The sequence below is a fragment of the Leptodactylus fuscus genome, chromosome 2 (assembly GCF_031893055.1).
Source record: "Leptodactylus fuscus isolate aLepFus1 chromosome 2, aLepFus1.hap2, whole genome shotgun sequence".
NCBI lineage: Eukaryota > Metazoa > Chordata > Amphibia > Anura > Leptodactylidae > Leptodactylus > Leptodactylus fuscus.
In genome coordinates this window covers 37,733,415-37,760,075 of record NC_134266.1, presented here as the reverse complement: position 1 = coordinate 37,760,075, position 26,661 = coordinate 37,733,415, and the positions used below count along the sequence as shown (strand labels likewise).

The 26,661-nt window shown below is 42.8% G+C and overlaps 1 protein-coding gene across 2 annotated transcripts in view; it reads right to left on the bottom strand.

Moving 5' to 3' along the window:
• SMG6 (SMG6 nonsense mediated mRNA decay factor) overlaps positions 1-26,661 on the bottom strand; it is a 162,649-nt gene that overhangs the window by 40,684 nt on the left and 95,304 nt on the right. For both annotated transcript variants that reach the window (XM_075263595.1, XM_075263594.1), the window contains exon 13: positions 24,410-24,611. In XM_075263595.1, coding sequence (XP_075119696.1) covers positions 24,410-24,611 — 202 coding nt within the window. The remainder of the gene's footprint in view (positions 1-24,409; positions 24,612-26,661) is intronic.

Genomic DNA, 26,661 nt, shown 5'->3' with positions numbered 1-26,661 from the left:
AGGGGACTTCCCTAGTAACAGGGAGTGAACTGCAAAGAGAGGAGACACCTAGTGGCAGAAAACGCCATTTTTAAAAGAGAACTTTACACCACCTCTAATTGTCTTCTTTATAGGCACTTCTCAACAGGTTCTAGCATTGAATTTTTGCTCCAGTCAATACCATTCCAGAACAATCATTTATTAGTTTTAGCATAATTATGCACTCCGTCAGGTGGGTGGTCCCTGTCTGAGACACCACCCACCTGGCAGAGCGTAATTATGTTGAAACTAGCAGAAAGGATTGTTCTGAAATGGTAGGGACTACAGAAAATAATAAAAAATTACTGCACCAGAAACAGTAGAGTGGGTCTTATCGAGGGATGAAAAGAACTATATGAAAATGACATGCAAATAAGTTGTCGGAGTTAATATTAGAGGAAAGGTTGCTCCCTTTAAATGGCCACTAACTCTTCCATGTAAAACAGAGGGACTCGCAACCCAATGCAACCATCTGACCTCTTGTGTCCCCCTACCTCCTCATAGACTGTAGGCTCTTTTGAGCAGGATCCCCACTCCTATTGTTTGATATGTTTATTTCTTTGTTACATTGTAATGTCTCATATTGTCTGTTGAAGTGTCCTCTGATTTGTACAGTGCTATGGAATATGTCGGCGCTATATAAAGATTATTATTATTGCAAAACTGGAAGATTGATTTTCAATCCTCTCAAAGACTACAAAAGCAATGAAGACAACTTCAAGAGGTTATGGACAGACAATCCCCTCTCACCCCACCCCCACCCCATGTCTATGGTCACAGCACAGTAATCTCACATCTGTCTTATAACAAGCCGTGGTTCCTGTGGTTCTGTCTACCTGTTTACTTTGGGACGACTGATCATGTGCTGTCTACATACATGAAAACTATGATCAGTCACTTCAGTGTATCATGAACAATTCCTTTAAATATTAAAATTGAAAACATGGACATAATTTAGCAGCTGTTAGAACGATCGCCAAAGTTTTGCGACTCAGGTCATTCTATTCGGAGAATCAATGACCAAGCTCCGTTCTTAATAACATTGGAAAAGGGAAGTGCGGCCATACTGGTAAAACATACCGTCTTGTAAGTTAAATAAAACCCTAAATCTACATACAAAACACTTTCTGCTGCAACTCGTGTACAAGAGAGCAGATACTAATAATAATAAGGGAAAAAAATCCTTTCCCTAAATAAATACCTTTTGTCAGGAAATCTAGGAGAGGAATGTGCCGGGTGTTTACAGCGATCAGAACATCACATTACAAATCTCCTTTCACTGTAAAATGTCATTAAACTTTCTTCGGTACAATTGGCAGGGTCGCTCAAGAATAAACAGATTAAAAACTCCAGATCTCTCACTTTCCTGTCCGCTTGCTTTCCCTTTTACTCACTGACTGAAAGACAAAATGCTGAAAATAATTCCGTGTATTCACCTCCTGTTATTTTTAGCTCGGCCTATAAAATTATTTTTCATGACAGCAAAGCATTTAATCAGCCCGTACAGCTTGTTAGTGTTATGGACAACCCTGGAAGGAAATCTTGTAGCGGTGGAATGAAAACAGCGTTTCCTATGTCACCAGAAAGCAGCGCCTGCAGTGACAAGGGTAAATGCTCTGGGATGGGAGAGATGAATGGCCGGATTATCTGCATGGTGTCGCACAGGGCAATGCCCTGCCATCCTATGCAATGCCAGTAATGGCAGAATACATGGTTCAAATCGGTTCATTGATATCAGTTATAGAGTAAGGCTCCCTTCAGATTAAGGTGGGACACTTATGGCTGTACACGGATTGATTTGAGTCTATTGAAGGATCCAAAAATATGGACAAAATAAAATGGGACACACACTTTATAAAAAAAATAAAAGAATAAATAAATAAATAAAAAAAATAAAAAAAAATAATAAAATAATGATAATCTATACACACATAGATAGATAGACAGACAGACAGATATTAATATATATATATATATATATATATATATGTGCCATTGACATGAAGTGATGTGAGGGGTTAGTATCTTTAAGACTGAGGAGTGGGTTTAGAAATCCTACTCTCCTTTTGCCAACACCGCATTGGGGGGAGGCTCCTTCTGCAGCCAGTGGACTTCCATCCAAATAAAACATTTGTGATCCGGGATTTAGGTGATCTTGTTGGACACTCAGAAAAATTGATTGACTATATTTTTTTTTTATTCCAGTAAAACAGAATACGATAGAATGAGCTGACAAAATAAAGGGAGGGATTTCTAGGATTTTTTTCTATATTTAGCATCCCTTTAAAACCTAAAAAGAGGTCTTGGCCGTTACATTTATATAGCAGAGTGCTAAGCAGTTGTTGGAAAGCGCAGAACATCATACACTAAAGAAGGGCGGAATCACTGTCATGTACAGGAAATGCAGATGAGTAAATTAAGGAGTGTGAACACTTACTGTAAGGGATTACTCAAATATATGACATAACTTCTAACCATCCAACTCCACACGTTTATACCATGCAAAGGAGAACATGACACTACTGCATACCTGGAGAAGACAAATAACTATCTAGTATGGACCTTTAACTATGCTCATCCAGAGCCTCCTGGTTTCCATTTTAATTATTCCCCAATGTGCCCAGTTTATTGACTAAAACAGTTTTGAGAGAGTCCAGTGGTCAAGTGAGTCAAGTGTTAAAGGGTTGTCCCAGAATTTTAACTTAACTACACACAGGGCAGGTGATAAGCAACAAGATAGGGGGGACCCGGGTCCTATGTTTAAAAGGAGCGGCACAGAATATAGACAATGCTGCTCCCTACAAACTATTGGACTATACTTTGCCATCTTCTCTAGTCCCATAGTATTTTACTGAAGTGGCAGAGTGTGCGCTCCACTACCTAAAGGGGGCACAGGACCAAATGTTTTCGATTATGGGGGACCAAGTGGTCGCACCCCACTGATCACTGGGATATATCGATGGGGAGAAAGTTTCTGAGATAGATTGCATACTATAGTTGTGACTGTCTTGAGTGGATCAGATACCATTGGTCACTCCCCATTAGGTTTTTAAGTTTTCCTTCCTTCCATTCAATAAAATGCATTATTTCTGTATAATTTTGGATTTTTTAATCTGGTCACTTTCTTCCTTCATTTGTTCACAATATGGTATTTGGACTGGGACTACTACACTCCTTATACTCTTATTATATGGATTTATTCATATTTTGATTATTTATGGATGGTGCCCCTCTAACTCTTTGGTAAGCACCCCGCCGATCAGACACCTCTCACCTATTTCCTGGACAAGCTTTTTAGAAAAATAATTGCATCACCATAAAGAGATAAAATGAAGAAACTGGAGGAAGGCAGACATCAGTTAGTTATAAAATAATAATAATAATGCAGATATACGCTCTGCCCGTTCTGTGCCATGTGGTCGCTCTCACAATCCTGTGCGCTCTAACCATACAGTTAATGTGGCACGGGAAGCTGACGAGATCTATGAGAAGAATAGGAGAGGCCGTGGACACCAGGGTCCCAAGATATGTTCTTGGCACAGACTCAGGTTTGCTGACAAATAGGGGATGTAAAGAGATATGCACCCGTTGCTATGCCAGCAAAATAGATAGTGAACAATGAAGGTCTCTCATCTGTAACTGGGGCTAAGGCAGAGGAAACTGGAAGGTCAGCTCCCTCTTATCACCCATGGAAAGAAAACAAGCTGTGATGAGGAGATTTTTCATTATTTATTAAGCACATTGGGAAGTGTTTTATACAAAGTGGATCCTGCCATGCCATTTGCCAATGCGCCTGGTCTAACCCAGAGAACCAAGTCTTAGAGAGTATAACTGATCGGTAGCAACCAGAGCGTTCTTATTATTCAACTTGCATACATCTCTGTAGGTGGTGACGGCACATAGGTGGCCATAGGTGGACTAAAACCGCCCCATTCTCATGAAGAGCGGGTCCCAGGGCCTCATGGTTTGTAACTAATCTTTGCACCTACTTCTTTCCAATTAGGTAAAGATACAAAAATGTAACAGTAAGTTCCGTCCACATTTCCTAGCAGTCATTCATTTCAGTCCATCTGATGTGCAGTTTGCAAGGCTTTTCTCTTGAAGAGGTTTCAATCCCAGTAAGACTTGCTAGATGTGAGGTCTATGTCCATGATGCTGCAGCTTTCACTAGCTCTCCATTTTATTCCTGTACTGTTTTTCCCTAATACAGTCCGTATGTGATCCTCTTGTGCAAACACAAACTCATACCGCCTTTCTCCCACCTTGGTACCCGACTGAAGACACTGACAACAGGGTTATGGAGACAGTAGCCTAAGCAGACTCCAGCCCTCTAATTTCATAGCTCCATTGACTCTCAGTTAAATTCTGACTCCTTCATAATAGGCTGGCACCAATGGTCAGATAAAAGCTACAAAGGTGCCCTTTCCCTATCATGATGCAGCTTACACTAGATTCACACCTGCATTGGAGTTTCTGTTCTTTGGGACCCAAAAAATGGAAATCCAATTCGCTTAAAAAAGCGTCTACCCATGGACCCAACAGACCAGTGTTAGCGGACCAATGGCACGCGTGGCATCGCCTATATCGCTCACTTAGTGAGTGATCGCTTCTTTCAGCTGAATGTGCAGATGCAAATACAACTGAAAGCTGTCAGTGCAGGCAACGGTCCGTGGCCTACACTGATGGCACAGCGTGACCTCTGCCCCGACGCAAGACATCAGCGCTTGCAGTCAGAAGGAGGAGAACGACGCGCGGCTGCTATTCATAGGACTTCAGGCAAGTGTACTCTGTGGGTGTGTGTGGGAGCCCTATTGTGGAGCATAAAATACTGTGTGGTGGGCCTAACTATGGTGCATATAATACTGTGTGGTGAGCCCTACGTGGAGCATATAATACTGTGTGGGGGCCACTGTGGAGCATATAATACTGTGTGAGGGCGACTGTGGAACATATAATACTGTGTGGGGAGCCCTACGTGGAGCATATAATACTGTGTGGGGAACCCTACTATGGTGCATATAATACTGCATGTTGTAAATAGTGAACATTAATTGTTCAAAAGTACCTAATGCAGAGACCTTCACCTTTCAGTACAAAGTTGTTTGCATTATTGGAAGCTCTGTAAAGCCCCATTCACACGACTCTAATCTGTGGGTCCATAGCTATCCAACGTTGTGGATCCACAAAGTATTAAGGTTAAATTGCCGTGTTGGCACTTTGCGATAATTAATGGGTTCTGGGTGACAGATTGGGCACTCGGTCTCTAAAAGGTTCGCCATAGCTCCCATAGACTATAATGCAGAGAGAAAAAGTCCTGCTTGCAGAATGGAAGATGGAATCCCTGAACGGTCATTGATTGCAGATGTGAACCTATTCTTACTCTTTGTACAGCCTCCTCTCCTCCCGACTGGCACTATCTCCCACTGATATAACGATATACTAGTAACAAAGGAAGGAAAGGTAGTGAATAGCAGGCTTTCAAAAGCAGCCCAAAGAGGAGAGCAGCCAAGAGCACTGTGTGCTCAGCACGAAAATAAGAATCAACAAGACAGGCATCTATGTAAATTGGTTACACAGACTCTACAGCAAAAAAAAAAAAAGGTAAAATGTATTTTGATGAAAACTATTTTGACAGTTAATTCATTTTGTAGTTAAGGAAAGCCAAAAAAAAAAAAAAAGTGGGTACGTAGATTCTCAAGTAGTTGTGATAAACAGCCTCATTGTGTTATCTGAACCTTTTTGATGAGTAAAGAATATCGGGATAACAGACATTTTTAGGACTGCAAAATAAAGGATTCAGAGCATAGTAACTTATAATGTAAGACTAAATGCAAAGGCAGAGTCAAAATTGTCTGCCATCTTCTCAGTACTATGGTTGTCCCAATTAAATAAGAGGATAGAGACTTCGATACTGGAACTGGAGCAGTATGGAAACAGAATTCCATTATGCCTTTATATTATACCAATCTAGACTGACTCACAACCCATACGCATACAGGTAAATGTGTGGGAAATTAAGGACATGTTCACAAGGAGGCATTTGGCACAGATTTTGAGGCCAATTTCTCATCAGAATCAGTGCCAAATTCATCCGTGAACCTGCATCCCATTGTTTCCATAGGGTGGCTGAGATTGAAGCAACACGCTGAAAACCATGAGGATCCTGCTCCTACTTCTGGGGCTGATCAGCAAGTGAACGCCGAAGTTCTGCTTTGGCTCTTCATCTCAGGGAGCCAGAGGACCCTGAAAATGGAAAGGTATCTGAGGCGGTAGTCTGCTTCAATTCTGAACTGGCAGAGCTTGGCTGGAAGGCCAGCAAGAAGGGTGTGCTATTGGAGCTGTGTCCTGGCTGTTCTCAACTTACTATTGAACTTGCTACTGTAGCGGCCTGAAGAAGACGCCAGACCGGTGTCAAAACGCGTAGACATTTGTCTGTCTTTTGGAACCAATAAAGCTGTTTCAGCTCGTCCCTGAGTCCTTAGCCTCTTCAGTGGCGCTCTATCCATTATCCCGGTTTCTACCTGACTTCTTTGTTTTTCTTTCAATTCTGAACTGGTAAATGACTGTGGACAGGGACCGATGGGAGTGATGATCTCCATACAGCATAGCCGAATAGCTCGAAGCTGAACAAGCATCAGGAACTAGAGAAATGTACATCATTTATTTCCACAGCAGGTCAAATTGCAGACACCTAACATACTGAAGGGGTTAAACTCAATGTTCCTTGTACATGTCCCAGTCTGCAGGCAATGGGACACACTCCTCTGGGGTCAGTGTGGGAGAGCACTGCCCTCCCCACCGAAAGTCCAGACACACACACAGCACCCAGCTGGGGAGTGCAGCCTGCAACTAAACAACTTCTCCGCAGAAGACAGATATATCTTGTTTAGTAATAAGGAAAAAATGCTGCGAGGAGGGGATTTGGGGGGATGATTTGAAGATGGTCTGGAAAACACAAACAGCTTGGGCTCCGAAGGGCAGAGGGAAATTATGAGGGCGTCCAACACAGGAAGTTTACTGCTGGAGCAGTGTGCAGCACGTCCGCAGGTAGGAAGCCGAGGAATCCTCTTGGGATGCTGAAGTGGTGCCTGAGCAAGACTGGTATGAAAACAAAGCTCTCGCAGACCATGGTGCGCAATGAAATAATATGTCACTTCAAGTTCAGGCTAAAAATATAGGCCTCTAGCTGAAAGGCATACAATGCTTGGGGAATATATGAAAAACACATGTGCATGATAGTAATACCACACACCTGGAGCATGTCACAGAAACGCACACAGCGCCTATAGATAACCGCAATATAAATGATAAGAAGGGGGGTCTAATCTGTATCATAGGACGGCAAGGCGCAATATGCTGTAAATATGGACAATCCTAACCTCCTCCTATTTATGAATAAATCTCTAAGCTTTCTAGGTGTCTGAAGAAAGTACAGATATTTCACTTTGCAAAGTTACATAGACCGAAAGAGTGCGCATACTGAATGGGACAGGCTAGACCACTTGAAGACACTTCAGACATCAGATCTCACCACAGCGTGCGCTGAAGTCTGTCTCAGAGAAATGCGGATCACAGACCACCAACAAAATGACAGCTTTAGCGAAGGCTGCAATTCATTAGAGATCAGCGTGTATAGAAGACCTGTCACCTGTATTACGGCCTGTCCAGTCTAATGGTAAAAGAGCGGGCTATACTCCCTACACAGGCTCATGACCTTGGTGTAAGATGTAAAACTTCTTATACCAAGAATTACAAACCTTTATTAAGTGGTATCAAAGGGGTATGTTCCGGCTCCTGGAAAAATAAGCGAGATGCTCATTCTTTAGGCCGTTTCACCTCGCAATTCGGCCTGAAGACACTCCCTCCTCCCGATTAGGGCCCAATCCGAAGCGGAGTGCGCGAGTGGATGCCAGTGCAGTGCATCGGCATTCAGTCGCGGCTACCCGTTTTTTTTGGACCGGAACCTGAGGCGGCCTCCGCCTCAGGTTCCGGTCCAAAAAACCCAGTGTGAACTTACCCTTACAGTTGTGTCACCAAAGACAAAGATCCACTATCCGTACAGCATAGGTATTAGTGAATAGGTCATATGTCAGATTATTTGGGGTCTGGCAGTCCCATAAAAGAAGCATACAGGCGAACTTTTGGAGTCCTGTTTTCTTGAGTACTGGGGTTCCCAGTAATTAGACTCCCAATGATCTGACACTTTTTCCATACCCTGTGGATAGGCGATACATATTTTTGGTGATCAGTGGATTGAAAAAGTACCAAAGTTTATTAAATCCAACTATTCTCAAATTATTAACCCAGGCTGAATCAAAAGGAAGGCAAGAACCACTGTGGTAATGGCTAAAGATCCACTTTGTCATAAAATGGAAAAAAATATTCCATTCTGACCTCTGCTGGCAATCGTACAGGACCGGTTCAACATTCCCCATTAATACCAAATAGGTGGTGGCTTATAAAAGGAACATATGTAATCCTTTAACACTAGCCATACTTTCCGCCATTACAAAATCCCGGGGGAAAATGCTACATATTTTACAGTTTGGTCGGTAAACTAATACCTCCGAGCTTTGTGAAGAAACAGAACTTCCTTTAACCGTAAGCAGCGACTCCATGTTCTATGTTGGGTCTGTGGAAAAAATGTATTGCGTTGTGTGTAATCACCATCGGCATGATATTGATTCGATAGGTTATCAGAGTCAATATACTCTGTACCAATTTACAGGACCATCTAATGTACATGACAGGCCGGCAAAGACTTGTATCGCATATGTCGAGGAAAGTTCGGATTGAGAATTATGACATGTATCATGCCCAATCCTTCATTTAGGCGATCCCCCAACCCCCTTCCATCGAGACGTCTATCAGGAACATACTTCACACTCGCCAATGAAAACACATACACACATTTGGCCAAACTGAGCATTTGTATATAGAGGACCGACAACATAGATGTCAACTGGAAGAACTTTGGCTGACCGGTGCTGAAGGTATAAAGAGGTCCCCAAAGTTGTCCTTGGGATACAATAATTTCACCATACAATGGTCTCTTCTAGACTAATGCCCTTGAAAGCAGACAATGGAGGATCCAACAAATCATGATGATTATTTCCTTGGACAAATCCAGGTAGTAGCGAAGCACATGCACTGTCCGACTAGTATCGTCCCCTGCACTAGAGCGCTCTCCTACATGCTCCATACATCTGTATATCTGGATGAGCCGCTTCTTTGGACACCAGGTATGAGCGGCTTAGTGTTATTTTTCATGGGTCAAGCTGCAGTACCAAGCACAACCACTATATGGTGTACTTTGCAAGCACTGAGGAGGTCGCAGCACTTGTCCGAACACTGCAACCCTGTCGATGAGCAGTTATGTGGGGTACCGATCCTAAGAACAGATGACCAATATAGTCCCAGAGAACCCCTTTAAATGCACAAAACAAAAAAGTAGAGATAAAAAAGGGGGATTGTCCAGGATTAGAACTTCTTTCTTCTAGAAACAGCGCCACTCTTGTCTGCAGGTCGCGTGTGGTATAGCAATTAGAGCAAAGAACCAAACTAAAGCTTCCCAGATTTATTGTTCACCTTTGGTGAGAATGGTTCGTTCATAGGCACTTGAGTTCACCCAGCTTTCTGAGAATTATGATTCACCCCTTTGTACCATGATAAGGGAACAGAAGATGTGTCACTCCATTTACACAGATGCAACTTCCCCAAATACAGACGTTGAAGGTTTATCCCCAAGGGGACAACTGTGGACTTTATTATTTCTTCTCTTACATTTCGGGTAAAAGGGCATGGTGCCATGTTTTCTTGGCATCCCCAGTTAACTCCTTCACCATACTCCTTTTGGGAAAAGAAAGGTGCACATGAAGCGAATATTGATATCTCTACAAAACTGTGCCTGTGTGTGAATAGAAGCCAAATGACTAATGCAGGGAAGGAGGACCGTTGTGTTAACTAATTCATTGACTGAAGCGATGGATTGGCAAACAAGCCGTCAAAAGCGAATCTCGGCGCTGGCGGATCTCAAGTGATTGCTAAACTCATCAAGCCCCCGAACGAGAGCAGAATGTTACATCTCAAAAGTGGCAGCAGGAAGAGCGAGACTAACACAATTACATAGTATTCTCCTAGGGTCTCCTAAAGATCGTGTATCTGTGCTCGCCATACACAAAGCTCATCCATACATTCACACATTTTTTACATTTGATATAATTATCTTCCAGAATTAGGAGGAGGAGGGGGCCGTGGGGAGATTCTGCCGCACAGGCAATTACAGAAAGATAAATTTCCTTCTTCAGGGATCTGTCAGGGCTGAAGCAGCTTCGCTCCACACTGAAGTGGAAGCTTCGGGTCATGCTTGGTTAACTTGAAACAATGCCATCACCTAAAGCTGCTGATCTTATCAGAGTGTCTCGCAGATTGCCGCAGATGTGCAGCGTGGCACAGGCCTGAAGTTTTCATACCTGGAAGCGTGCCAGCGACACAAACAAGACGCTTGGTTGGAAAAAAAAAAAAAAAAAAAGATGAGGTTAAACTTATGGCAAATGAATACGCTATTAATTTGTGCAAAGAAAAGACAAAGATGTGGAGAAAAACTGGACGACGCATCAGAAAAATGGTGCTGGAGTGTTGATGATGGAAACTGGCAGTTGCCAACCCTGGCGTTCACACACATTCCAGCCACATCGAATCATACGACCTACCCCGCCACTGAGGCCCACCGCTTTGAAGTCAAGTTAGAGATCCAGAAATAGTCATCGTAATGAACAAATGGCAAAATTAAAGGGGATGTCCAGGATTACTGGAACATGGCTGCTTTCTTTTACAAACAGCACCACACTTCTCTGCAGCTTCAATTCATTCATTATGCTTACGCTGGGTTCACACCAGCGTCCAGTCTCCGTTGTCAGACAGTGCCCGCCCGTGAGCGTTTTCTGGTCTCCGCGGCAAAACAGTTTTTTGTTTTTTGAATTTTTTATTTTTTTTAACTGGACACAAAATTCCGCATGCCCGACTTTGTGTCCGGTTAAAAAAGCCCGGTTTCGCCGCGGAGACCACAAAACGCTCACGGCCGAACACTTTTCAAACCCATTCATTTGAATGGGTTTGAAAAATGCCTGCAGGTTTCCGTCTCCTGCCCAGTTACGGGCAACAAACAGAAACCTGAAAGCAGAGACCCCGGACGTCGATGTGAACGAGCCCTTACTTGTATAGCGCCATCATATTCCGCAGTGCTTGACAGACAGTGTCAGATCCTGTCCCATATAGGACTCACAATCTACATTTCCTATCAGTAGGTCTTTGGAGTGTGGGAGGGTGCCGGAGTACCCGGAGGAAACCCAGACAAACATGGGGAGAACATACAAAGTCCTTGAAGATGTTGTCCTTGGCAGGATTAGAACCCAGGACTTCAGTGCTGCAAGGCTAACCACTGAGCCACCGTGCTGCTGTAATACCACACACAATCCGTGTGGTGGCTCAGTGGTTAGCACTGCAGCCTTGAAGCGCTGGAGTCCTGGATTCGAATCCTGCCAGATGCAACATCTGCAAGGAGTTTGTATGTTCTCCCTGTGTTTGCGTGGATTTCCTTCCATTCTACAAAGACATACTGAAGGGGAAAAAAAAGTACATTGTGATCCCTATATGGGACTCACAATCTACAAAAAAAAAAAACAAAAACAAAAAAAAAAAACAGCCGAGATTTTTTTAATGCTGGACAACCCCTTTAAAAGCATCCAATTCACACTATGCACCACTGCTTACACAACATTCGCAGGCTCGGGATGTAGTATGGCTATACGTGAATGACTGAAGGCATCAGAAACCCAACAGAAACAACTGAGGTGTGCCAGAATTCTGGCGTAATTTGCGCCAAAAAAATAGCGTACATGCTTTACACCTCATTAACTAAGTGTTTTATGTCCTCTCTGCACCTTGTACAATAAGTTACCAGGGATCGTCAAGAGTGGGAAAGGATTTGTTATAAAGGGGATAGGATTTGTTATGAGATACTGTGCACCAAAAATTGTGCCAAAATATTGGTGCATTTTATGTTGGAAACGAAACCAACTAATAAATGGTGCTAGAATAAACCTTCTAAACTGCACAAGTCACTGATATCTGGCGCAGTTTAGGGGCCTGTTCACATGGAAAATGACTGTGAAGTTCAAGCTGGACGCTTCATTTTCTGGCCATGGCTTTCATTCGCCATTAGCTCATGATGAACGGGGCTAAATCAGCGAAGGCCCCCACGCTGAGAGTTCTGTAGCTGACCTGCTGTTGAATCCGCATCTAGATTGAGACGGACGCTTTTTTAAGCACTCTGCTTTCATCTCTGCCTCCCAATGAAAACAACGGGAAACAGATTTGGGACAAAATTTGGCATTTTGAGGGGGAATCTACATAAGAATCTGAGTCAAAATACATTGTGTGAACCCAAGACAGTCTCGTTTCTAAAACTTCGGATTCATTTCTTTGCCCCATTGTATTATTAGAGATACAACACAGAACATGTTAGACTTCAGTTTTCATTTAATAAATAACCTACGAGAAATGAGAGGAAAAATTTGATTGGTCGCTTTGGGTAATTTTTTTTTTTACATTTTGTAAGTTCTGGTAAATTTTCTGTCTTTTTGGTATGTAATGCCTATTTCTATTTGGTACTTCAGATTGTAGTACAGTTGGGTTACTTGGTACCCTCTCGACCACTTCACTCGTGAACATGGGTGACTAAAGTGGATGTTTAGGGCTAGTTCCGCGTGTACACATTCTGTCGCGGCTGCCGCGATGGATTAGGCCCAAATGAATGGGCCGGAGCCTCGTGCCGCAGCTGAATCAGCTGCAGAATCCGTGGGAAGATAGGGCAGCTCGCTTCTTTTTTCCCCTACTAGCTAGCAGCAAAAAGAAGCAAGCGGTTCCCATTGACGTCAATGAGAGCAGCGGATTCTGAGGCGGATTCCGCGTCAAAATCCACTGCCAACTTGCCCTGTGTGAACTAGCCCTTAGAGGTTAAAGCCTCTGGACACTGTCACTTATAGGGGCTGTTCGAAATTTTGTTGATGTAGGATTTAGAATGAGTAACGCCTACAAGAAACGCCACTCACCCCTCTGACCCCTGACACACCTCTTACAACGCTGCCTACGTTACTCTACTTCGGTCACTCCCAACACAGAGGAAATGCCACTCATCCAATGACTTGTTTTGCAGAATTGCATCATTATATTTTTGCATATTTTGCATCATTATATTTTTAACCCTTTCTGAGACCTTATCAAAACCCATCAAAACACTCGAAGGAACATAGGTGGAGGCATCGGAACTGAACTGGCCTTTAGAAATAAATGCAGATTTCCAATATGTAATTCAGACCACTGAAAATGTGAAGAGTAAACCTGAATCCAAAGAACCCCTTTAATTGTCTAACATCTATTTCAGTAGTAAAGCACTACTATAAGGCCAGCTGTAATAATGTATACCGGTCACACCGTGACCATACAGATGGGAAACATATCAAGAACTGGTCCTCATCATAACCGGCATATGACATCCCTCATCTTCACTCCTCACCACTTACAGCTTCCTTATTTGCTTCTATATACCTTCCATGTCATCAGACCAGCTCATTTCCTTTCGGGGTAATGTGACAATAGATATGACATCTTATTATATTAGCCTTCACATGACCTCTTGGCACTCCTCAAATAGGACATTTTTCTGTGCCATCACTGTATTTCCTCCCTACATCCGCTACAATGCCCTGGGACACCCCGCTTTTCCTGTTTTGCACCATTAGAAACTAATATGTACCACGCATTTCAGATCCAACCCTGGCATCAAGGACGCTGCAGACGTGTAGGAATATCTTTATGAAATATGCACACACAGTTCCTGATGGAAATTTTGTTATCTGAATAAATTTTACATTTCTATCCAAACTTTGCACTGATGCTTTACAACTTATTTTCACATTTGGACTCTTAAAGGACTGTATTAATAGTGTTAAAGGGGCTTTCCTGGCAATTTTTTTTAAAGAAAGGTCTGTAAGTGCTATTAACCTATAATAACGGCAGGGTTTTGAGTGATTCCTGTTCTTTTATCCTACAATTACCATAATGCATTGCTCTTCACTCACACTACTTCCCCCCACCCTGTTTCCCTAGCTAGCCCACTCACTACTAGCCCTTCCTACATAACTGATTCAGCTCACCCTATCATACTTACCTGGTTTTCACGTCCGGATCTTCTGGGCACGGGACATAACATTGTTCTGCAGGGCTGACGCTATTGCGCAGGCGTGGGGGGCCAGCAGACAGAAGTGATGTTCCATGCGCAGATCTGGACTGGAAAACAGGTAAGTATGATGGATTGTGGGGGGGAGCTTAGTATTCGTGACGGTTTGTTCCTGGAAATGGAGAAAAAGATTGAACCCAGAAAATCTGAAAATGTTCCTGGGGTGGTCACGTGATCGCCCAACGAAATGGGTAAATATTTATTTTTGGTCAAGTGAGTGAGAGCAACTTAGAAGTCAGGTCTTGGGAGGGTGTTTAGCTTAGTTTACAAATATGATTTTATACTGGACAATCCCTTTAACATTAAGAAAAGGGAAGTAGTCACTTGATTTGAGGCCACCACCTCCGTACTATGGACGCCCAGTGGATTAATGACAAAAAGGGACACAAGAACATATCATAAAAGGTATTCACTAACAACAACCCCCATCGCATGTATGAGTAGAAGACAAGGACCAAGGGTTTGTAGTAGAAGAGGATCCGCGCTCGCTGGTAGTAGGATGAAACATAAACCGGAGTTACCAAAGTAGATTATTTATTGAGATTAGTAGAATAAAACAGTACGACGCGTTTCGAGCCAAACTGGGTAGGAGTAGAAGACAAGGACCAAGAGTTTGTAGAAGAGGATCCGCGCTCGCTGGTAGTAGGATGAAACACAAACCGGAGTTACCTAAGTAGATTATTTATTGAGATTAGTAGAATAAAACAGTACGACGTGTTTCGAGCCAATCTGGGCCCTTTCTCAAGTGCAAGTAAACTCTCACAAAATAGAATAAGGTAATGACATGTTGACATCATCAGACAAAATTACATCACATTATTGGTCCTTTTCCAGTGACCTTCTTTGCAGGGATAACTATTTCTAAAAGAGGTGAGCTACGGCTGGCACCTTTTTAGGCTCATGTGAAAGACCACAAAGGTTTTAGGCTAAGGCCCCACGTTGCGGAAACACAGCTGTTTAAGTCACTTGGACCCAGCGAGCCGAACAGATGTCAAGGTGAAATGGCTGATGCACAGCAGTTCATTACTGCAACTCTCCAAACAAATGCAGGAGAAATTTCATCAAATGACCTTATGACTTTTTTCTATGGATCTGGTACTTGCATCAATCTGAGATACAGCCCAAACAAACACTCAAAGTGAAAAAGAATTAGCTGGCTGGCAAAATGCTGGTCCCAGCATGGAGCAAAAAGTGGTTTGCATTGGCTACAAAGTGACAGGAGACCATAGGAGAGCAGGAATATGATTACTGGAGCTGACTAAACGTCTTCATTCTAAAATGTTTCATCAGCAAACTTCAAAGTCAGGCCTCTAAAGTTTCCCTGCCTAATAAAGGAGCGATGCCTTTGAGTCTGGGCCGGTAATGAGGGTGCTGAGAAGAGGGCCTGGTGTTGGCAAGCTGCTTGTTTGTGGTCGGTAACAGATTGAGAAAGGCTTCTGCCAGTGTAAGAAGAGCTGACCTAAGAGCCAACGCTGAATCCCAACGCTGAAGAGAATCACGAGAGGGTTCACAACAGTGTTAGAAAGGTTTTTTGCCCCCTCTACAAAGAGTTGAAAGATGACATAGCACTCAATGGAGAACTAAAGCAGGACACCCGTTCAGGATAAGTTTTGTGAGAAAGGGTATTCATGTTGTAATAAGTTATCACTCAGCCACTGGATGATGAATGCTACATTTAAGGGGGGGGGGGTTACTCAATGGGACAAGCACTAGTTGTCAGAAGAACATTCATTTTCCCCTGTCTTACAGCCATCCATAAGACAACCAGAAGGCATTGAATGGAGCAGCTGTAGGGTATCTATACTCTATGGGACTGAGGGAAATGGCAAACCTCATAATGAACGAATGGGGCAGCAGCGTGCAGGCACCACAGATACTCCATTCAACTCCCCTGACCTTAAAACAGGGAGAACACAAGACTCCCATTATTGCAAATGTTGTGGGCCCTAGCAGTCCGACACCCACCATTTTAGCAGTCATCACCTATTCAAGGGATAGATAAGTTATTACCGGAATACCCCTTTAAAAACGATATCATTACATTACACAAAGCCTCCATATATTGTGTCTTTCCTTCAGCGCATACAGTAGACAGCTCCACCTTAAGATCAGCATCCTTGGTAATGGCTGAGGGCAACCCTGTAGGCTTTCTGCAAGAAAAGGCAAAGACGCTTCTTCGCACCTGGCTGAAAAAGCGGCTGTACGTTGGAAGGCTGCCAGGACAAACTGGCAGTGTACCAGCTACAGCGGACAGTAATAAGGGAAGCTGTCATTCACATGGCTTCTCTCATGCCCCAAGGCAAGGAATTACCTGTAAACTTCTCTCCTCTACATTTCTCATCTAGTCACATTAAGAAAAACTTGTTCCTCGAAGATCTTAGGCTGCAGCCAACAAGAGATCCAGGAATAAACCTTGTGCCCACTTATCATCTTGGCGCAGTGGCTGGTTAAGGTGGAGTGTTGAGGACTATACTTTAAGTAACAAAATCTAATGAATAAAGCATTATTCTTGTTTCCTGCACCGCAGATTGAAGATTGCTTTTTTAGAGTATTGGATATCTGAGAAATCAGCTGCACGTCTACCCAGATAAGGTCTGTAACCGTTTACTGTGATTGCAGAACATCTGCACAATGACCTCGCGCAAATATTGTTTTGGATACATATTAAAAGTATCTTACAGCTCCGATTAGTTCTCCTGACCAAAGAGAAGGTATTTGACAGCGGAGTGATGAGCAGCCACTCCAAAATATGCTGCGCTTATCTGAGACCCCGCAGGACTGCGTTGGCTTGCAAGGTGAGATTACCACAGGTGCTGATTCCAGCAGGTTGAAAAGAGGAAAGCGGGGAGGTGGGTGCAGAGTGGTCTCTGTTGGAACTTGTCAGACTAAGAACGCTGAAGAAGAATCTACAGAGCGGGATCTGATGGATGCATTGGACGAGCCCCAGCCGGCGGTTGTGACAGAGGCAGAAAGTGCTGTGCTCTCGGGCCTACTACACATTCCACTTAACACTCCTCCGCTGTCATCTGCTGCTTTCTCCTCCAGCATTTTGCAGGGCTCATGTGGCTTCAAGCTGCCTCACACCTGCACAGACAGGTCCTTGTACCCTAAGGGAAGAGTGGGTACGATAAAGGAATCAGACATCAAAATGTACCGATTCACTTCATATCTCATCTGGAAACCGAATACCAATATTGGCGGCTGCTCAAATAACCTGTCGGGCAGACCAACCCTTCTCATGTAAGGCCTTCATATCAACTGAAGTCATTCTTGTGGGCAGCCATGTTTGTAAGAGAACTGCACAGTATATTGTACAGAGAGCTGTCTATTGTATCACCACAAAGGTCTTACATAAAAACATGTCAAAATGTTAAGAAAATGACTAATAAAGTTTTATCTATATATTTATTAAAGGGGAAGTTTGATGAAAACAAAACAATTGCACAAGTAATGGTTGGCAGTCACTATAAGTTATGCTCCCCTTTATCGCTCATCTCTATCAGTCACATTTGGATACCCCAAGTGACCTCTGCAGGGCCGCGCTAGTGCCAATGACTGGCAGGTGGAAGGAGGACATAACAAATGGTTAAAAGACCCGGAGTGGTGGGCGGTCTGTATGGTAGAGCTGGCAACTATGACCTATGATCATGATCAGGCATATTACCGCAATTATTATTAATGATGATTTAGGTCATAACCTCATCCCCCAGATGCAGATTATAAGAAGGGTGACCGACTGCATGTAATGGACCCTCCATATAATACGGCGTTGTGTCCAACTGATGAATGATTCCTATGGCGGGGCACAGGAATCTACAGGAGCAGAATGTATTTTGGTGAACCTAATCTCGCGATTAGACCCACCAGGTAGATCACGTGGTGCTGTGACGCTTCCACCTATATATTATGACACCATGTTACAGACGTCATTCAGGAGGCTGAAAAAGGCCTGAAGATGATGGAGACCAGCAAAGGAGCCCAGGGAAGGAGAATAATGCCATTTTATTATGCTTGCCCCCCTCCCATAAGTCCCCGCTTATACTCTCCTCAGAGGATAATAAGTAATAGCAGTTCGGATTCTGCCCAAACAAAACTGCAGGTAGAAGCTTGTGAATCCTGCAATAACCAAACCGAAATAAAGTCTATTAACCAGGGTAACAGAGGTTTTCCAATTTGTAGACCATTAGTTTACAGCTGAAATACACAGTTGCATATGCAGTTATATATATTGTGCAGTGCCACGCCTGTACATGAGTTGCATCTGCTATTTGAGCTTGTTGCTGTTCACAGCTTACATTTCTGTTACGTTTTTCTTGTACATTTTTTTTTATACTTTTTTAAAGGACACATATTTTAAATGACACTTGTCCCCTTTCCTCAATGTATTTTTTAATGTATTTCATGCATGACTATTTTTCTAAAGCAGTAATGACTAAATGACTAGCACATTTTACTATGCATTTTAGAAGTAAATATTAGCCATTAAATACATCTCTGATTTACAACTTAACAGTCACTGGCTCACAGCCGAAATATAGCAAAATTTGAGTCATTGCAGCAATTATAAAAAAAACAAAAACACCCCAAGAAGTTCTTAAGCTGAGTTTTTAATTGCAGTAATGCCTAGCAGTTACTATACTGTACAATAAACCTATATATCATTGACCACTAAACCAGAGGTTTTAAAGGGATTGTCCAGTTTCAGACCAATATTTAGAGACAAATGTTATTGTTTGTATATTGAACAGTTCTACAATTTTCCAATATACTTTCTGTATCAATTCTTTACGGTTTTCTAGATCTCTGCTTACTCCCGGTGGATAAAAATCAGTCCATGGACATGTGATGTACACACAGATGCACAGCTCATTATAGTCACAGCACCTGTGTATCCATCACATGACCATGGACTGTATAATCACATGACCATGGACTGATTTTTATCGACTGGGAGTAAGCAGAATCGATGACCACAAACAGAGATCTAGAAAACCAGGCAGAAATGATACTGAAAATATATTGGAAAATTGTAGAAATTTTCATTATACAAATAACATTTGTCTCTAGATATTGATCTGAAACTAGATAACCCAGTGAGTTAGTTGGGAAGGGCTAGTAGTGGGCGGGCTAACTATAGAAACAAAAAGGGGGCGGGAGGAAGCGAGGGAGGGGGAGGGAGCGAAGGAGGGGGCGAGGGAGGGAGAGGGAAGGGGAGGGAGTAGCTCAGAGTGAAGCGTAAAGCTACCCAAGTAAACAAATGCATTAGATGCCAGGAGCACCCAGAGAAACCCAGAATCCACTCAAAACACTGCTAAAGGTATTTGGTTGGACTTATTAACAGCTTTAATTTTTTGCCTGAAAAACCCTTTAAGGGTCCATTCACACAGAGGAAAATGGTGAGGAATTTGGTGTGGAATCTCAGTGCTGAAAAAAAAGGCCTCCCATTGACTTCCCATTGCTAGCAGAAAAAGTAAGCCATTGAAGTCAATGGGAGGCTTTTTTTCCAGCGCTGAAATTCCACACCAATTTCCTCACTGTGAATGGACCCTAAGTGTGCGCACTTAACAAGCATAATCATTGGCCACTATATATAGCCATGGCTCTTGTTTGCCATGACCCAAAACAAGAACAGACAGGCACGGTATCCCAAAGAGCACCTCGGCCCATTATATCTGCAATTAGTGCCCACCTATGGTGTTGTATCTTTTAAAAGAGGATTGAACAACAACTTCTTCAAGAAATGCAAATAATACTAGTTTATATTCCAATAGGTTTTTGAAGAGGAAAAATATTCCAAATGATTACCCTACTGATGGAGAAATGTGAAATACCGTCACACTGTACACTACAGCTGAGCACATACTACTAACATACTGTAGTAGGCAAATAACGCACACTTTTGCCCTCAGGCATTTTCCCCCTGATTCTTTCCTCCTTTTACTTTTAGGAAGTAGTGTCTCACCCCATAAGCTGAGGTATTAATCACACAACGTCTGGTTTTAATCCACACGCTCCCAGTCCTGAACGGATGGTTATCTGGGGAAAGAGTATTCCCCTTAATCTCACTCCACAGCCAAGAAAAGTTGAAAATGAAAAAAACAGATTGGAGCAGCAGTTGAGCCGTTCGCTCGGTCAGACGCTGCCTCGGGGAGATCCTTCTGCAGCTTTGCTCTTTTTTTTTTTTTTTCAAGCAAAATATTGACTTTAACAAGCAAGTATTAAGCGTAGCTACAATATGATGCAGAGCTCCTCCGAGGAAAAACTCCAGCGCGGTTCAAGCCTAGTATTCCACATTAACCCCCGTGATATGAAAGCAGATCTATGGAGGTCTTTAGAATCCTCAAGATGACACTGAAGGTTCTTACAAGACTGTCCTGATAAAACTAGCACCTGAGCTAGCCGTCCCCATAAATAATCAGATATCTCAATTGACAACAGAACAAGCAGTAGATCATGAAAATTTAAGTAAACGTCTTTCTAAATGGGCAAACGATCTGAGAACAAATGATCACTACAGATTAGAGATGAGCAAGTAGTACTCGATCGAGTAGGTATTCAATTGAATACTACGGTATTCGAAATACTCATACTCGATCAAATACTACTCGCTATTTGAATGGAAAAATTTGATGCAGAACCAGCGTTGATTGGCTGAATGCTATACAGTCGGCCAATCAACGCTGGTTCTTCTCCTACCTTTAGAAGTCTTCTCCGCGCAACGTCCCCGCGGCATCTTCCGGCTCTGAATTCACTCAGCCAGGCATCGGGCCTGGGCAGAGCAGACTGCGCATGCCCACGCTACAAGAAAATGGCCGCTTTGACTGTAAGCGTCCATTTTCTTGTAGTGCAGGCATGCGCAGTCGGCTCTGCCCAGGCCCGATGCCTGGCAGAGTGAATTCAGAGCCGGAAGACGCCGCGGGGACGCTGCGCGGAGAAGACTTCTTGGAGAATCCAGCCCGACCCTCACTCGTGGACTTGGTAAGTTCTAATTGATCGAATGTTGCTTAACCCTGAAATGAGCATTTTCCCCCCATAGAGTATAATAGGATTTGATATTCGATTCGAGTAGTCGAATATTACCGGGCTACTCGAAACGAATATCGAACATTTTACTGTTTGTTCATCTCTACTACCGATCACTGACCGGTGATCCAACGATAAGTGATGATTCACGCCGTTGTCTGTTGGCATCTTTAAGAATGAGAGTAAAATCACTATAAGGCTAAATATCTTTGTACCGTCTTAGCCAGTGGATATGAAATATAAAAAATTGAGAGTCTTCAGCAGTTGATACCTTTTTTGATGGCTAACTAAACTGATGACAGATTGCAAGCTTTCGAGGCTCTAGGCCCCTTCCTCAGGCATAGTTGCCTCTTTCCTTTCGAAGGCCTGAGGAAGGGGCCTAGAGACTCAAAAGCTTGCAATCTGTCATCATTTTAGTTAGCCATTAAAAAAGGTATCAACTACTGAAGACTCAATTTGTTTATATATAAAAATCACTGTAAGTGTGGCCGACAGTAATGGAAACTGAAGGACGAGGGGGTGGGTGTATAACTTTAATAATGACCCCTCCTGATGAAAAATAGAATGAAAGTATACAAGCACTGATCCACTTACCATATCGTTCATCAGCCCTGGCTACAGACAATTCATTTGCCCATGTAAAAGGACCTTTACTTTTCCTAACATTACACAGAACTGCTAGGATTTTACTTTCCCATCCACATAGTGAACGTCGGGAGCCTCAGTACGGGGTAGTAACTTGCCATGACCTTTCATAATTATAGTGTTGCCTCCCAAACTAATATCTAGTATTAATTCCCTGTTCCGCTGCCAAGTTTCATAGCAATAAATAAATATTACTCCATATTACTAAACTTCTTACCTCTCTGGCATTACTGTAAAGGGAACTAAAACCTCAACTCTTACGTGTCAATTTGGTGCACAACCGATTGTTCGCAGCTATCAGCCACAGGCTGTTCTTCTATGGATTAAACTTACACCTAGTTAAATTTTTTTCCCCCATATATCACCAGTTTTATGACCCCCCAGAAAGCTCTATATACAAAAGCATTAGGCCCCATAAACACAACCTTGTGCAGTGTATAGGTCAATTAAAAAGCGAACTGATGGCACACAGATTGGTATCACTTTATCCATACACTTCAGTGAATGGATGAAGATGCAACAATGGACAGGTATGGGGCCTGAGCTATAGTTTGTGGCTCTTTTCTAGGGCCCAGACAAACATCCGAAGAAAGATGAATGTCAATGGGGCCATATAAATGAATGGGTCCGTATATTATCTGCAATTACAGACCCATAATTGCAGATAATATATAGCAGTAAGCTACATTTGTGTACATGAGGCCTTAATGCAATAAGGAGATTTAAGGCTCAAATACAAGGCATTACGGTATGCACAGGGCCAGTGTGGAAGTACAGAGAGGCTACAGAGGATGTACAGCGCCCAGGGAACTGCATAGTCTCTGTAAGACATTGTACAGGCTCTGTCAGGTGTCATGTACAGAGATACACATTGGAAGGGTTTTTCCTAAGTTGTGCAAAAATGTATTTTTATATTTATTACTTAGCTACAGCAGTGACATGCCTTTAAACCCACATAACCACAGCAGCCAATTGTTGGCCTTAGTAGTATACAGCACAAGACACCATAGGCCAGTGATCGGAGCAGAGATATCATATACCCATGTAACCACTGCAGAGATAACATAGCCATATACCCATGTAACCACTGCAGAGATAACAGTCATATACCCATGTAACCACTGCAGAGATAATATAGCCATATACCCATGTAACCAGGGCAGAGATAACATAGTCATATACCCATGTAACCAGGGCAGAGATAACAGTCATATACCCATGTAACCACTGCAGAGATAATATAGCCATATACCCATGTAACCACCACACCCTTAGTATTCAAAGCTCATAGCTTTCAATATCATATGAAAACACATTCTCCCCCCTTGGGCAATATCTTGAAAGGAAAACCTCTCTATGTGAAAATACCCATGTGCCTATGACATCTGATGGGACTTGCCATTTTTCTTCTATTGTATTTGTACCAAAAGGACCGTACAAACCGTTTGGAACAAAGAAAGACCCAAAATGTGGCATGAGACCTTTTAGGCTCTTACGAACACGCCAAAACGGTGTAGCTTGTGCTACAAAATGAATTACAATACCATACCCTGGCCGTGAGATCCAGTCAGTCCATCCTGTAAAGATTCTTAAAGAACAGAGTAGCTTTACATGTGTCAATGGAATAAGAATTGGCATGCGTTGCTCGTATGTAATTTTTTTCTTCTGCAAAGACACGATGGGTTCGCTCTCCTCGCAACGTGTTTATCTTAACAAATACCGTTGCATGCCAGCCAAGCTGGGCCAGTAATTACTAATCACGCCAGCAAAGCAACCGTTTCAGTCAGCCCCGACACATAAGGGAATAACTTGATTTTTAAAGGAAAAAAAAAATGAGTTCACACACAGTTTCTACTTCTCTCTAGTCAGCTATTTATCACTTTCCTCTTAGAAAAAAAAAAAAAAAAAAGGACAAAAAAAAAAGAGCCCTGGCAGATATCCTGGATGAGAGTTCTGTGGTGGATGAAGAGGGTGAGCGGAGGGGAGGGGGGTATGCATGATGCAAACCATTTGGAGCTAAGTGAGAACGCTGCCAATACAAGCTGCTTTATTCAAACAAGTGAGGAAGTGATGGGACGTTCAGCGTGCCAGAGCGCGGACACAGCTTTAGACAGTAGAGCAGCACTTAAGCCCCAAATACATACAACACAACATACATGTCAGACAGCTATGCACTATAAACAGCACACACGTGCAAGCAAGCTCATATACAGTGCCCAAAGGAAACCAATGACCTTTTTACTTATGACATAAAGCTGGAAGTCAGCAGTGAAAAGGTCATTATTTTCCCTTTGCGCTCTCAATCAACGACGTTACGGTATTCACTACTTGGAGTAAACTTCCCAAGATTTAATGGGGTGAGGAATAAGATGAGCTTAAAGGACGGTATAAGAGACGCAAAAGCCAATTTTTTTCAGCACTGACCTTGTCTGACGTTTTCTCCACGTAACATGGTTCTTGAGGAGCGGCAAGGAGAGGAACAAACCCAGAGAGAAGTCTATCTTCTTCTAGGATCAGGAGGGAGAGGTCGTCATCGGGGTCTTTATAAAGTGGTACTTCTGACTGGTTCACGCAGGTCAGTGTGTTACAGAAGTCAGCCAAGACACTCCATAGATCGAGAGAAGGTCTGTGAAATGGGGAAAAAACAAGAAAAACTATTCATTCCATTTGCAATTCATGGACATCTCTTTAATTTATAATCTGATAATCTGGAAAGTCTAGAAACTGCTTTTCCAAAGAATTGCATTATAATGCGGAATTTTACAAAATCAGAATAAATACAAAACAAAAAAATAAAAAAAAGAAGCAAAGAAACATTCAAGAAGTCCTTTGAGAACAAGAAAATAAATGTTGGGATCCCTGAAAGATCTCTACTCCTGCCAGTGAGTTTTATATACTCCTCTATAACCAGGGTAGTAGCGGCGGTAAACCAAATTTCCGACACCAGTACTGACTCGATGACCTGGATGATTTATGCCAAATTAAGGCTAAAAACACACGAAGGAAAACACTGATTTAAAAAAAAAAAAAAAAAAAAAATGCAGCAAAAACATTTGTGTTTTTCCTTTCTGCCTTCCCCACCATATAGAAGAAGTGATCTGCAATCTCTGAATCTCATTCACTTTTCTGGTACTGTAAAAAGTGTATTTTCCTGCTGCATTTCCGGAAAAGGCCAAAAACTCTGTGTTTTCATGTATGGCCTTAGCCTAGTAAAAAGGTAACTCGAGATGAGCGAAACGAAGCTGACAAAGTGGAAGTCTGTCCAAATTTCAGGAAATATTCGATTCGCATCGAATTTGGATTTCCTCACACTTCGTGGTAACAAATCACGTGTTCCTAAAATGGCGACTGCACATGTTAGGACATGGGGCAAGGAACTCTGGGAACACGGAATCACCACAATCCTGTGTGTGTGCAGCAAATCAGTAGCCAGCCCTGTGTTGTCACAGCCCTTAACCCCCTTCGCAACCACCAACGGCATTGGGTGTTAACTGTAACTGACAGTTAACACCCTGCTCCTTAATCTTGGACCGCGGCATCCAAGGAGTATCGCCATGCTACATGTCCCCCTCGGCGAGATGGAGGGGGGGGGGGGGCTATATGCAACTTCATCCAGTGACCCCGGGCTGCTAGTAGCACCCAGTATCTGGTTAATCCTGCCCAGAAGTGAGGAAGCCAGCCTATGCGTCTGTACAGGCTGACTTCCTCTATAGACCGCAATACACGTAACAACACGCTCATTATATGGCTTCCCATGCTGAGATGCCAGAACAATCACGGGCACTGCGTGAGGAACAAGTTCAGCAACAGGACAGCTTAAGAGCTGGACGGCAGCAATTTGCTGAATATAGGCGGATCGTCAACATCAACAACACGTAGAAAAAGTCGCGGGCAGAGTCTAGTTTACAATAAAGCCTTGAAATCTACCATGAACGGTGGAGAAACTTAAACTGCAATACAGGACAATATAAAATCTACATACAATGATGAGTAACTCCACTGAAATATTTATGGAGTCACAAAATAATTTTTTCCATTAAATAACTGCTCTTAAGACTCTGTAGGCCGTCCTTGGTTTTCAGAATGGACAAATTGCGTTGTCTGTTTCCATGGACAACAACTAAGTTTTGACAGTACTTATGTGACAGCTTTGAGTTACTGTCATCCCACTACCTAAAGTGAAATTCTGTCGACCTGAAATTTGCAGATTTGTGCTCTTTTCTCAAATGTGGTTACCTATCAACTTAAACTTCTGTCATAGCGACATAATTTTGACCGGTGGGCAATCTTTTCATAAGCCCTAACCATAACCCTAACGCTGGGTTCACACTAGCGTTTGGCAGTCCATTCTGTGGTTTCCGTCTTTTGCATGCAGAAGACGGAAAGCTGTCAGACCGGGTCCAGCCGTGAGCGGCAGTGAGCATTTTATGCTCTCCACCGCAAAACCGTTTTTTTTTTTTTTTTAAACCGGACACAGAGTACTGCATGTCCGACTGTGTCCGATTTAAAAAAAAAAAAGGTTTTGCGTCGGAGAGCATAAAACGCTCAACGCCGCTCACGGACGGACATCTTTCAAACCCATTCAAATGAATGGGTATGAAAGAGTTCTGCAGGTTTCCGTCTCCTGCTCAGTTTTATGCAGGAAACGGAAACCTGCATGAACGGAGACCGGGCGC